Source organism: Leptodactylus fuscus, chromosome 2, assembly GCF_031893055.1.
Source record: "Leptodactylus fuscus isolate aLepFus1 chromosome 2, aLepFus1.hap2, whole genome shotgun sequence".
Classification (NCBI taxonomy): Eukaryota; Metazoa; Chordata; class Amphibia; order Anura; family Leptodactylidae; genus Leptodactylus; species Leptodactylus fuscus.
In genome coordinates this window covers 96,379,537-96,394,707 of record NC_134266.1, presented here as the reverse complement: position 1 = coordinate 96,394,707, position 15,171 = coordinate 96,379,537, and the positions used below count along the sequence as shown (strand labels likewise).

The 15,171-nt window shown below is 41.1% G+C and overlaps 1 protein-coding gene across 1 annotated transcript in view; it reads left to right on the top strand.

Moving 5' to 3' along the window:
- Window positions 1–14,598, top strand: part of TBC1D22B (TBC1 domain family member 22B) — a 36,911-nt gene extending 22,313 nt beyond the window's left edge. The window contains exons 11-13 of the mRNA XM_075264309.1: window positions 419–546; window positions 5,474–5,569; window positions 13,365–14,598. Coding sequence (XP_075120410.1) covers window positions 419–546; window positions 5,474–5,569; window positions 13,365–13,493 — 353 coding nt within the window. The 3' untranslated portion in view covers window positions 13,494–14,598. The remainder of the gene's footprint in view (window positions 1–418; window positions 547–5,473; window positions 5,570–13,364) is intronic.
- The last annotated feature ends 573 nt before the right edge of the window (window positions 14,599–15,171 follow it).

The following is a 15,171-nucleotide window of genomic DNA, read 5'->3' as shown; positions in this document are numbered from 1 at the left end:
ATTAAGTCCACACCAAATATTGATTTGATTTAGATTTCTCTTTTGTTCATTCACTGTATTTTGCTAACTGAAAACATAAATCTAGTTTTCCCATCATAAGGCTCAGGAAAGGACTGGCAGTGCTGAAGGGTCTTAGATCAGATCAGACCATATTCTCAGTCACAACCTACTGGTGTACCACTAGTCTCTAGTTCATTGTCCTCCCTACTGTCCCTTTGTACTGCCTGACCTATCAAATTTGTAGGGCAGTTTGTGTAGCCTGCACAGACAGAACCAAATTACTTCATCTATGACTATCCCTCAGTCTTGTCTGCACTTTTGACTTGCACTCTTACAAGTGTCTTCAATCTCAAACATTTTTGTGGGTCTCTGAACCACCTCTATTCTCATGCTACTATTTCTGCTACTATTGCAATAGGCCAGGTACATAGTCATCTTCAAAAATACGAAGTTGAATATCTACAATTTGCTTTTCGATGGATGAATAATCTGCTAATGAGGGAACTTCCACTGAGATGTACTATAAGACTGTGGGACACTTACCAGGTACTACCCTTCTTTTTATTTTATATTTTTTTTTGTAAATGTGTGTGTGTTGTGCTCCATTCGCATAATCTTTGATGATAAGTTTTACAGATGCTGAAAACAGATTGATCATCCATTTACATAGTCAAAGTTAAAGGGGTTGGCCACTTTCAGACCAGTATTGAGAAGCAAATGTTATTGTTTGTATAATAAAAAGATATACAATTTTCCAATATACTTTCTGTATCAACTCTTCATGGTTTTCTAGATTTCGGCTGGTTGTCATTCATTCTGTTACTTCTAGTGGATAAAACTCTGACCATGGTCATGTGATTTACGGTCCATGGTCATGTGATGAGCACACAGGTGCACAGCTAATTACCAGGCAGATGTCTGATTATTGTGCTGTGACTATAACGAGCGGCACCTGTGTGCTCATCACATGACCATGGACCGTAAATCACATGACCATGGTCAGAGTTTTATCCTCTAGAAGTAACAGAATGAATGACAGCAAGCCGAAATCTAGAAAACTGTGAGGAACTGATACAGAAAGTATATTGGAAAATGGTACAACTTTTTATTATACAAACCATAACATTTGACTCTCAATATTGGTCTGAAAGTGGCCAACCCCTTTAAATAAAAACTGATCCGTTTCTTTTTGTGGGACACAAGTGTGGCATGTTTTACTTTATTGTCCTGCAGAAAAAGATGCTTTTATCTTTTTTTTTTTTTTTCTTCAGACTAGGTTCACACTAGCGCTTATTGCCCGTTTAGGGTTTCCATGCCTAAACTTGCTTTAAAAAGGATGCATTTTTTAGTCAGAAACCCAGTGGACCCCATTCTAGTGAACGGGGTCCGCAAGTTTAGCGGGTTACCTTTCCATTTTTCGGGTCCCTAAGTGGCACCCTAAGAGCAGAAAGCCGAACACTAGTGTGAACCTAGAGTCACATTGGCTCTGTGTAAACGAATGGTCATCAGTTTTCATCCGGTTTTTGAATCCGTGTCTTTGCATCTATAATCCTGATAAGCAAAACATGATGTGCTTTTCCTATTACAAAGTGAAGACATTTTGTTTTTGCATCTAAAAACCATAACTTTTTTTTTTTTTATTTTTTAAATAACATATGTATGGGTACACTAGTAAAATATTGTTATACAATTCAGCATCGGCAATAGGTAACTCAATAAAACATAACTTTAATGTCCTAATGTGTCACACTCTACCCCTTATTGGCTGTCTAAATTTGAAAAAACACTGTCCTGTAAGGGGTTGAAAAGAATGTCTAAAGAAGGCTACCCTTATATCTTTTAAGTTTACCCTTCCTTCATTTAGAGTGGCAAAGATGAGGGGCATCTAGGTGTAACTAGAGATGGCGTCAGAGCAATAAGTAAAGGCCAGACTCCTCCCCCAAAAACATGCAAGTTACTTACTGTTTCAGAAGACACAGCAATTAGAGTGGCTGGGATTCACATAAGCTGCGTCTTCAATGATGTCACATCGCATGATGTTGGAGGAGTGACCTAGGATGTCTAGGAAAAAATGGACACTATGGAATAGTGATCCCACCCATTACTAGCCCCTCCCACCCTCACTGACTAATGATCCTGCCCATTAATAGATTCTTTCACCCTGTACTGTCTCTCTTTAGCCTAGCAATCCCGCCCATTATTAGGCCTTTCCACTCCCTCGTCTCCTAGCTAAGCTATTCCACCCACTACCAGAAGACAGGAAGAGGGGGAGGACTTGTTCCCCGGACACAGCAAGGCTTGGCAGGTATTGCAGGGGATCGGGAAGGGGGAAGAGTGATGCTGACATTCCATGTTGGAAGCAGTGAAACGGAACATCACCGGATTATCACCGCTCCAGGGATATGGTTAATTATACATTTTTTTAAATTGAAGTAAATTAGAAGTTAGGTGGGGGAGGGATTTTATTTTAGGGAATAATTATTAGTTTATTGTGGACAACCCCTTTAATCTAGATACTGTACATCCAAAGGATCTGAATGCTCAGATTTACTTTGGATGTTTCATATAATGTACAATCCATATAATATAACACAATTTTTTATTTATTTTTTTTTCGTCCTTAGAGGACAGTGATTTTTCAATTCAAAAAGTCCCTAATAAGCCCCTGCATTTTGGGATGAAATGCATATTGGGATAGGATGTTATTGAATTTTCTTTTTCAAGGTGAGCCTTGGGTATTGTCCTTATCATGGTAGGAGTCAATAAGGGGTACAGATGGAGTACTTTAGGGCATAATGGACACACCCATATTTCTGCATGGGTGACTCCCAGAAATCCAGTTGAGTACCCCATGACTTAGTCATCCACAGGTGAACACCCCGACTTTCTGGTATGACCGATCCTTTTTGTACAGTATTTTGTTAGGTCCGAGGATTCTTGTTTTGGGATTTCCTGTTATCGCAGGAAATAGTTTGTGGTTTTGGGGTTCATATTTTTTTGGGTGTATTTTCTTGGGCCAGTGTTAGTATGCTTCATAGCATTTTTGCCATTTTTACGTAATAAGTTACCGTATTTTTCGGACTATAAGACGCCCTTTTTTTCCTCCCAATATGGGAGGAAAATGTGTGTGCGTCTTATAGTCCGAATGCAGCGTGTGCAGCGTCTGTGTCCTGTCTATGAGAATCAAAAGGAGAGCAGCACGGTGCCTGCCTGCTCTGCCCCTCCTTCCCTGTCTGTGTCGCGTGTTTGCAGGAGCGAGATATGAGAGGCAGGGAAGTAGGGGCGGGACAGACAGGTGAAGGAAGCATGGTTTCAAGCTTGCCGAGAAAACCACGCCTCCTTCTCCCGTCTGGCCCGCCCCTCCTTCACTGCCTCTCAGATCTGGCTCTTGCAATGAAGCCACACAGACAGGGAAGGAGGGGCGGGCCAAACGGGAGGAGGAGGCGTGGTTTTCTCGGCAAGCTCGAAACCACGCCTCCTTCACCCGTCTGGCCCGCCCCTACTTCCCTGCCTGTGTGGCTTAATTGCAGGAGCAAGATCTGAGAGGCAGTGAAGGAGGGACGAGCCAGATGGGTGAAAGAGGCGTGTTTTCAAGTTTGCTTAGAAAACCACACCTCCTTCACCCGTCTGGCCCGCCCCTTTTTCTCTTCTTGCATAGCTTCACTGCAGGGTGTCTCTTTCCATCCATGGATGAGATTAGATAGATAGATAGATAGATAGATAGATAGATAGATAGATAGATATGTTCAAATCACCCCCATATCCCTAGAATACATATAAAACAAAAACATTACTGTGAAACACATACACATTTGGTATCCCTGTGTCCGAAAGCCCCCGATTCTATTTACATTGGTGAAATATTATATTATTAGGTTATTAAATATTTCACCAATTTTTTTTCCTTAAATTTTTTTTTTCTCCCTATTTTCCTCCTCTAAAACCTTAGTGCGTCTTATGGTCCGGTGCGTCTTATAGTCCGAAAAATACGGTATGTTTTAGTGAGCTACCTGTTGTGTATGCTGAAATCTACTTTCTATTCTTAGGTATTCTGTTCCATAGGTAAACCAACATTTGGTTCACCTTCCTTTGCTGTTTTTAATGTATTGTTATAGTAACACCTTTATGACAAAGTAATATCTATCAATATTATTCCATGAAGTCTGTAGATGAAAGTTATTCTTTCATATCTTAGTCTTTCTCATACACACGCCATACATTTAATGTGTTTTTCTTTACCTGACTTAGCTAACCAAGAGCATGTTGTTTTGCAGGATGTGCTGTCCATTTTATTGCTACAAGTCTGCAGTACAAGTGACTTTTTGACCACTTTTATTCCGTTTTTCCACTTTTAACCCCTTAGCAACACATGACATACCTGTACATCATGGCATCGCTAAGGAAGTGTGGAGAGGGTTCAGCAGCTGTGTTAAACAGCGGGCACCCTCAATCGGTGCCTGCACCAGTCACAGCTGTTAGCCCTTTAGATTCTTTGGTCAATTGCGAAAAAGGCCCCTAAATAGAGCTAGCGCATAGGCAAAGTCACTGGTGAATGCCAATTGATTGTCATGACAATTCTATTTTAGTATGTTGTATGGGTGATCTGACCCCCTAGGGTTCAAGTACTCTAGAGGGTCTAAAAATAAAGGATTTAAAAAAAAACGAGATTAAAAAAAATATATAAAAGTTTAAATTTCCTCCCTTTCCCTACATTATGCATAAAAATAAATAAGAATTAACGTAAACAAATTATGTAACCCCACAACCAAAAATACCTGAACTATAAAAATATGGTTGTCAAAAAAAAGTTGTCAAAAGTTTTCACAAAGCGTCAAACAGTTTGCAAACAGTTATCGAAAAAAAAAAAACTTGCCCCGCTAAAAACGAACCCTTTAGACAGCAATATAAATGGAATTATAAAAAAAATTATGAATTAAAGGGATCCTATCATTAAAACTACATTTTTTTGTCCCTAACACGTAGGAATAGCCTTAAGAAAGGCTATTCTTCTCCTACCTTCAGATGTCTTCTCCGCGCCGCCGTTCCGTAGAAATCCCAGTTTTCTTCTGTATGCAAATGAGTTATCTCGCAGCACTGAGAACGGTCCTCAGCGCTCAAACAGCACTGGGGGCGTCCCCAATGCTGCAATAGAACTCTCCAGCGCCGCCTCCATCTTCTTCAGGAACGGGCTATCTTCGCATGTTCTTCCGGCGGTGGCTTCAAACTTCTAGGCCTCGGGCAGCCGACTGTGCATGCTTGCCAGCCACAAGAAAATGGCCGCTTACAATCCCGACGAAAACCGGGATTTCTACGGAACGGCAGCGCGGAGAAGAATAGCCCTTCTTAAGGCTATTCCTACGTGTTAGGGCCAAAAAATTGAGTTTTAATGATCGGATCCCTTTAAAGATTGTGAAAATGTAGTAACACAGAATTTTCTATATAAGTGATGCCTTTTATTTTTCTGTTTTTTCAGGCAGAACCAGAAGGTTTTTCCCATTTCCACCTTTATGTCTGTGCAGCATTTCTAATTAAATGGCGCAAAGAAATTCTGGATGAAGAAGATTTTCAGGTCTGTACTGAACATGTGGTTATAGGGGAAGGGTTTGTATGGTTTTATATCTATAATACATATGCCTCGTATGTTTATTTTGCTAAGGTTGGTTAAGAAGGTGGAGTCGCTGAAATTATCAAATGAGCAAAGAAACGCTACGTAGACAAAGAGAACTGCAGTCACAGTGCAAATGCCATAGCTGATTATTAGAGATCTTGCAGTTTTATATGTACTTAAAATAATGCTTGATCGCTTTATCAATGTACAGATTTTTAACAAATTTTGTTCAACTGTGGCTGACTGCGACCCATCGGGTGACCAAAGATCGCTGTTTCACCCTGTAACTCCTTTACTCTTGTTAGTGAATGGAGTTGCATTGTGGCCTAGAGAGTTCTGCAACTTCTAGTAGCAAAAAAGTCAAACATTGCTCGGCAGTCATTGTACTCCAGGACGACACAGCTATTTTTGAACACGCAACGGGAGTCTTGGTCATAGCTGATTTGTGGCTTTAGGCTTAAGGTATTAGTTTGCAGAGAGTACATAAGAACACTCTTGCCTACATTCAGCATCAAGAAACCTATATTTCTCTCGCTCTCAGCCGACAAGTGGCAGTGATTTGCTGCGTTCCATTATCAGTATTATTATCCTAGTAGACATTTTAGGGCACACATGAAATATCATTTTATAGGCACAGGAAGTAATATAGGTTATAATCCAATCCTTCATCACACAGAATACTATAGCATTTGCCTTCCGTGTGCTTTTTAGTAGTTTAACTGAATCCAGTATAAAGGCTGCTGAAACCAGGATTTGGCTGCTGTTACACAACAGATTTTCAACCATGAAACCTCATCTGTGTATGTGCCGCATTTACTATCCTGAACACTATTTGGGGAGATGGACTTCTAGCATTTTAGCTGTCTATGTTGCAGAGAGTTCCTGCCCTCCCCACATAATACTATAGTACAGGATGTAGATAGAGGTGCCCAGTGGCTCAGACAACTCTTATCCCTTTCCTGATCAGAGAGAACCGTGTAGCTATTCACACTGGGACAATGAGGGAGATTTTGACAGCAGATTTCACCTCAAAATCTGCTTCTATACAGTGGTGGTCTATGGAGACTGCTAGCTTTTGTTTTTCAGCTGCGAAGCGACATGACCTTTCTTCAGGCAGATTCCGCCTGAGGAAAGCAATAGAAGTGAATGGGAGGCAAAAAACGCCTAGTTTTTTGGTGGGTTTTTTGCAAAAAAAACGCCTAGCCATTCACTTTAGGGGAGAGGAAAACCGCCTGGCGTTTTCTGAAGCAGTTTTTACCAAAAACTGTTCCAAAAAACCCTCCAAAAAATGCCTCAAGGTCAAAAAACTGCTTCCCAATTAGGAAGCGTTTTTTTTCGGGAGCAAAATAAGCCAGGTGGTTTTTACGTGTGAACTAGTCCTTAGTTGCACAGTTTTCCCTTTATTTGACTTGCACACATCTGTCTGGTAAGTACAGGACAGCAAGAGAAGCTTTTATGTCTCCTCAATACAGGAGGGCTGTACAATGGTGGTAGTTAAGCAGATATAAGTTCCGCTGCCAGGTCATGTAGTTTTTTTTTTTTTTTTTTTTTAGATTTAACCCCTTCCCGACATGCGTCGTAATAGTACGGCGCGTGTCGGGTCTGTAACTATGGCGACCGCCCGGGAGCCGGGCGGCCGTCATAGCCGCCGGGTGTCTACTGCTTTAAGCAGTAGACAACCGGCTCTAATGCCTCCGATCGGTCCCTGGACCGATCGGAGGCATTAACCCCTCCGGCGCTGCTGTCAAAGGCGCCGGAGGCGCCATTTTCCCGGCGGCGCATGGGCGCCGCCATGTTGGCAGGGATCGCCGGCTCCTGGAGCATGCTCCAGGGCCGTCCCCCCGTTGCCATGACAGCCGGGAGCCTTGTTAAAGGCTCCCAGCCGGTCTGCAAATTCTCTCTTTTGCAGGCTGGTGTATACAGCCTGCAAAAGAGATGATGATTTTTTGCAATGCATTGCAATGCATTAGCATTGCATTAGTGATCAGACCCCCTGGGGTTCAACACCCCTAGGGGGTCTAATAAATGCAAAAAAAAAATAAAAAAAAAAGTTAAAAAAAATATTAAAAAATATAAAAAGAATTAAAAGTTCAAATCACCCCCCTTTCCCTAGAACACATATAAAAGTAGTTAAAAACTGTGAAACATATACATGTTAGGTATCCCCGCGTCCGAAATCGCCCGCTCTACAAATCTATAAAAATATTTTTCCTGTTCGGTAAACGCCGTAGCAGGAAAAATAGTCAAAAGTGCCAAACCGCCGTTTTTTCACTGTTTTAATTCTGATAAAAATTTGAATAAAAAGTGATCAAAGCAATAACATTTCCCGAAAATGGTAGAACTAAAAAGTACACCCGGCCCCGCAAAAAAAGACGCCCTATACATCCCCGTACACGCACGTATAAAAAAGTTACGGCCGTCGGAATATGGCGACTTTTAGAAAAAAAATTTTTTAACACCGTTTTGGAATTTTTTTTAGGGGTCAAAATGTAAGTAAAACCATATAAATTTGGTATCTCTGGAACCGTACCGAAACACAGAATATAGGGGACATGTCATTTTGGCTGCACAGTGAACGCCGTAAAACCAAAGCCCGTAAGAAAGTCGCAGAAATGCATTTTTTCTTCAAATCCACCCCATTCTGAATTTTTTTCCTGCTTCCCAGTACATTATATAGAATAATTAATGGTGGCATCATGAAGAAAAAATTGTCCCGCAAAAATTAAGACCTCATATGACTCTGGGAGTGGAGAAATAAAAAAGTTATGGGGTTTAGAAGGAGGGGAGTCAAAAACGAAAAATGAAAATCAAAAAATGCCATCGGCGGGAAGGGGTTAAAAAGGTTTTCTGGTTTTACGTAACTAAAGTTTAAAGAGCTTGCGCTGTTAAGGACACTTCAACAGCAATCAGGGGAACGGGGACCAAAAGTAATTTACTTCTGTAGGGCTGCCGAGATGTAACTTTCAACTGTGTCCTCAGAACTATAGGAGTGAATAGAGTGGCGGTCTCTCAAGTGATCTGATGCCGGGTATCCTGGAAATTGGGCCTCCAGTGATAAGACACGTATCCTCTGTCCTCTAGATAAGGAGTAACTGCCCTTTACATCACATCCCCTTTAACCAAGACAACATTTTAAAAGTTCTTAGTGTTCTAATATACTTTGTTTCAGTTTCTTATGGTTTTCAAGATAATAATAGCTTGCTGTCAGGAAGGAGAACATTGTTAAGTAAACCTGTATAAATCTAGTCCTGGTTTCTGGTCCTGGTGCTTCTTTGGCTTAATAAAGAGGCTCCAGACTAATACACTGTAAATTAGACTGGAGATAGAACATTTTCATCAATATAATTAAATATTGATAACCTGAAACCAGAACATCTTTATAACTTAAAAATTATGTATGAATATTTATTAAAAACCTATTTTTATTGAGAAAAGAAAAAAAAACACTTCTAGGTTCACACTAGCGTCTGTGTCCGACAGCTAGTGTCCGATGCTAATGTCCACGCAAAATCGGACTATACTAGTGTGAACCCTGCTTTAAAACTCATATCCAACTTGACTCCTCTAATTTCTTATTAGTACTCGCATTGAAGGACATTACAGTCTAATAGATTTCACTACCTTCAGTAATGTCTAGGTATGAGAACAGTCTCATCTATGCTTGTAGGTATTCCTAGTTGCTCTTAGAAATAGTAAGCTAAGATACTTAGTCATACAACTATACGAACTGCCTATTAACTAAACCTCAAGTGGAGGTGTGTTGAAAGGAATGTCAGATGTGTTTAATTTTGAGTATGTAAATTAGATTTAAAGAGTCCCTTTCACCACCTCTACAAATGCTAACTTTGCATCGTTCAATTGGTTCCTCTCTACTGATTTTGGCACATTCAGAATTTTTTCTTTAGCCCTCCCCGACCCTGAGCAATCAGCACAGTTCGTTTCAATAACCAACATGCTAATTGGGGTCTCTACAGTCAGATGGGCTTGGAAACCGTAGGGGCTTGTGAAAAAAATTGGTTAGGGGCCACACGGTGGCTCAATGGTTAGCACTGCACTTTTGCAGCACTGGAGTCCTGGTGTTCAAATCCCGCCAAGGGCAAAAAAACATCTGCAAGGAGTTCGTATGTTCTCCCCGTGTTTGCATGGATTTCCATCCCATATTCCAAAAAAAGACCTACTGATAGGGAAAAAAATGTACATTGTGAGCTCTATGTAGGGCTCACAATTTACATTGAAAAAATTGGTTTTGAATTACCGTATATACTCTATTATAAGCCGACCCGAATATAAGCCGAGGCCCCCAATTTTACCACAAAAAACTGGGAAAACTTATTGACTCGAGTATAAGCCTAGGGGGGAAATGCAGCAGCTACTGGAAAATTTCAAAAATTAAAATGGACGGAATTTTTGGGTGCAGTAGTTGCTGGGTACTGGGGAAGGGGAGGGGGTGTTTTGGTTGTCTCTGCCCCTTCCCTGAGCTTGAGGACAGAGTTTTTTTTCCCCCCACTTGGAATTCAATCTGGCTGAATATAGGGTATCTGCAGTGCTCCTATTAACCCCTTCCCAATGGAACAGGAGCACTGCAGATAACCTATATTCAGTAGACCGGGCACTTCTAGACACAGGGATACCTAATGTGTATGTGTTTCACAGTCATTTTCTACTTTTATATGTATTCTAGGAAAAGGAGGGAATTACAACTTTTATTTACTTTATTTTTTTATTCTATTTTTTTAAAGCTTCTTTTTTTCACTATTTTATGGGAGAATTTTTTTTAATTTTTTTTGCTTGACTCGAGTATAAGCCGAGGGGGGCTTTTTCAGCACAAAAACTGTGCTGAAAAATTCAGCTTATACTCGAGTATATACGGTAGTAGAGCCACACCTACTGAAGGATGCAAAGAGTCGGAGTTAGTTAAAGATCCTCTTTCTGAATGCAGAGGACAAAGGGAAGGCTTTATTAAGTCTTGATGGCCCATGTGTCACGGTGAAGTTGCATTTCATTTATTAAGAAACACATGCCTCTTAGATTTGTACTGTCATTTCCAATATTTTCTGGCATACATTATAATAATTCAGCTTGGTTGTGAGAGGCTAAGATCCATCATAGCCACTTTATGGTAAACAGCGGCTGTGCAGGGAACAGAGCATCATGAATGTCATAAACTTAGGTGGATGTGTTTGAAGTGGAACTAGATTAAACTTGTGATTATTCTTTCAGCTGAAAAAAGTAATTTCCTATTCTTTCTCCTGCCATAATGCCCTTTTCAGGCTCAATCTGTAGGCCAGTAAGCTCCATTTTGCATTTGAGGCAGAGGAGTGCTACTTGTGCCTTTCTATATTGATGCTTGAAGGGGGCTTGTTATACTGTATGTCTCACACCAATAGCTATATCAGTCCCTTTCTCTATCATGGAGTTTTCAATGAAATGGAAAGACGGCGCTCTCAGGTCACAACAGGATTTTATTCAAAAAGACAATGATGCACAACGCTAAAAAATCGCCGCGTTTCGGGCACACCTGCCCTTTCTCAAGTGCGTAACTTCACACAAAGCTCGGTCAGTCTGGAAGATGTATACAAATTGTATGACCGAGCTTTGTGTGAAGTTACGCACTTGAGAAAGGGCAGGTGTGCCCGAAACGCGGCGATTTTTTAGCGTTGTGCATCATTGTCTTTTTGAATAAAATCCTGTTGTGACCTGAGAGCGCCGTCTTTCCATTTCATTGAAAACTCTATCTTCCCTGGCCTTGGCCGGTATCCATCAGACGTGCTGCCTCCTCCACCTAACGGTAAACCTCAAACGTAGTTGTGAGCGATTGTCACAACCTCATCAGGTGAGAGGCCATTTGGTCCTTTTAAATCTTCTGGTTATTTCCACCAAAATTTATCAGACATTCTACACTATATAGTGTGCTCGTGTGTCTCTTTTGTTTTTTATTCCTTTCTCTATCATAGCTGATACAAAGGCAGAGAAGGGGTGGATTGGCTATGAAAGCTTTCTCTATCGTCGAATGCAGAAATGGAGCGAAGTGAAAAAGTTCCACCGTGTTTTGTTTCTAATAGCAATGAGATGACAGCCACTGTGAAAACTCGAATGTTTCAAGACTTGCAGATGTATTTAAAAAAAATAGAAACATCAAAAGTGTCTAGAATAAGAATTTGTTTTAATAATACATTTCCATTAGTATACCGTATTTTACGGACTATAAGGCGCACTGGACTATAAGGCGCATTGCCCATGAGCGCCTTATAGTCCGTCTCGGTTCATATATAAGGCGCACCGGACTATAAGGCGCAGTCCGGTGCGCATTATATGTTATTGAAAGCGGCGGCACGCAGACTTTGCCAGCGGCCGCTTAACCCCCCGCGTGCCAGCTGCTTCTATTGGAAGCGCTCGGCAGGCGAGGAGTTAAAGGGGCTCTATCAGCAAAATCATGCTTATAGAGCCCAACCGTAAAAGTTATATTAAACTACCCCCCCGTTTTAAAATAAAATCCTGAAACAGAATGTGAAACTTACCGGACGGTGCAGGGTGGGCGGGTGGGCATTCAGGCCTCCTCTTCCTCCGATGTTCCGTCCTCCTTCTCCGGCGCTCGCGAACTGATAATGGCCTGGGCGCATGCGCAGTAGCCGTAGTAGAAGCATTATGATATTGCGCATGCGCCCAGGCCATTATTAGTTCGCGAGCGCCGGAGGAAGTGGTCAGGACATCGGAGGAAGAGGAGGCCTGAATGCCCACCCACCCTGCACCGTTCGGTAAGTTTCACATTCTGTTTCAGGGTTTTATTTTGAACGGGGGGGTAGTTTAATATAACTTTTAAGGGTGCATTCACACTACGGAACGCCAGCGTGTATCACAGCCGTACACGCCGGCGTTACAGCAGGGCTGCCGGACACTTCCCATTCATTTCTATGGGAGCCGGCATGCGAGCGCTCCCCATAGAAATGAATGGACTGCTTTGTTCCATTCATTTCTATGGGGAGCGCTCGCATGCCGGCTCCCATAGAAATGAATGGGAAGTGTCCGGCAGCCCTGCTGTAACGCCGGCGTGTACGGCTGTGATACACGCTGGCGTTCCGTAGTGTGAATGCACCCTTACGGTGCCTTTTATGTATGTATGGAAGCGGCACGCAGACTTTGCCGCCGCTTCCATCCATATATAAGGCGCACCGGACTATAAGGCGCACTTACGATTTCTGAGGAAATCGTAGGTTTTTATGTGCGCCTTATAGTCTGGAAAATACGGTAATATAATGCAGGTAGTTAGTTTTATGTGTAGATCACTATTCTATATGTAGATCTATTAAGCTTGCTAGATTAACATATATTATTCATTTATGGAAAGTGTTCCGTATGTTTTAAGTGGATGACCAGCTTTAGGCTTTTCCCACTTTAAACATTTATTGCATATGAACTGTCAATATGTGATGGTTGGGGATCTTGCCTTTAGGGTCTCCACTTATCTACTGATGTGGCCACTGCATCTAGATCAGGGGTAGGGAACGTACGGCTCTCCAGCTGTTGCAAAACTACAATTCCCAGAATGCATACTTGCTCTGCTGTTCTTGGAACTTCCATGGAAGTGAATGGAGCATGATGGGAGTTGTAGTTTCACAGCAGCTGGAGAGCCGAAGGTTCCCTATCCCTGATCTAGATGGAAAATGAAGGTGTGGTGGCCTTGCACAGCCAAGCTCCACGGGTTACCATGATGTACAGTCTGTATATACTTGGTATAAAATATCCTTTTTTCTTCTAGGGATTGCTTATGCTGCTCCAGAACCTGCCTACAATTCACTGGGGCAATGAAGAAATCGGCCTCCTTTTGGCAGAAGCGTACAGACTGAAATACATGTTTGCAGATGCTCCCAACCACTATCGTCGATAAAACTTGATCTGCTCCATGGCTTCACACTCCAGAAATCCTGCTCCCAGGAAGCGGCGTGTACATTTTGCACCAGTGCCTCCTGCTTTACTATTCACTCACTCATTGGGACTTTTTGAAGCATTTGTGTGTGAGTGCGTCCGGTGTCTGTTTATTTAAAGACTAAAGACTGAACATGTGATCGACCCTGTACAGATTATTTGTATATTAGCAGACTTTCATATGTATATGGATAGAAATGTATATAATTTAAATTTATTTGTAAAATGTGATTGTCTTATCTCATTCAAGCATATCATACATGCTTTTTTTTTTTTTGTCTTTTTGTTGAAAATTGTGGCTACTGTGTAAAATGTGCAAAATTTTAAGGTTATTAACTAAATAATAGTTAAGAGGCACTCCCACAAAAAGCAAAAGTTTTAGAAGTTTGAATGTTATGTTAGATGCTACCAAATACAAGAACTGAGACTCCATTTCTCTGACGTATCCCCTAGGTATTGCTTCTTTAGTCCCTAGAATGTGCATAAAAATTGTATGAACATCACTCAGGGACAGCCGGTAAGAAATGTGAATATTTCAGTATTCTTCACTGGAGCACATATCACTCACTGCGCATGGTACTGACCAGGGAGCATAACCTTCAATTTCAGAAACATGGCAGAAAATCTAGAACTTTTTTTTTAAATGAAATCAGGCTTTAGTTTTATGTACTGTTAGAGGCTCAAACTTGTACTGTGATTTCTGTGAGGTATTGCAGTTGTAGATTTGCTACTACAAGGTGGACTAACAAGTGCCAGTTTTGCCGTGGCCTACTCCATTTGTGCTTGTTTGTACCTGTGTTCATAAGAAATGACCATTGTTTGAATGTCACTGGAAGGAAGAGTGAAGAATTCTCTTCATTGTCTTTAATTCAAGGAGTGGAATCCAAGGAAAGTAAAGTGCAATTATGGAAAAGCATTGGATTCTGTTTTCCTACTAGACTGGAATGCATGCCTTTGTTCATTGACCATCCAACTGTGACAATGAATAAAGTACACACATCCCTACAGTTTGAATACATTTCTCTACTGTTGGCACTTTTTATTTTCACTATGATGTTATGATACATTAGAAAGGATGTGTGTGACAGGGATAGCTGAAATATACCTGCTTCACCTTTAATTCAATGTAAAGGTTATCTCTGCTCAAGGCTTACACAAACTGTGAGCTTCAGTTAATATAATAAAGAAAAAATCTTTTTTTGCACTGGTGAATTATTTGTCAAGGCATGTTATAATTAAAAAAAAAAAGAAAAAAAGTTGTATTTATTCCAACTTGGTGCAAATAAAAAGTGGAAGAGGGGTGGCACTGCAACTCCATATTTATGTTGCATCCAACAATGACTAGAATGAATATTCCACATAAAGGGTCTTTTGAATCACAGAACTTACTGTACTATTGTGTATACAGTGTCTCATATTTCAAGAAAGCATTATTTAATTAATAATAAAACATAGCCCCATTTACTTGAAAAGGACCTTTTATGTCATCAGGCACGGTCGGTTCTATATACTGCTAGAAATCCGACAGTATGCTGAATTCTGAGCACTGTCAACTTTCCCATGTCCTAGGACTGAAGATATCAGTGCTGGTATTGATCTCTGCCCACTGTCAGAAGGGTGTTCCTGACAGTCTAGCTGGG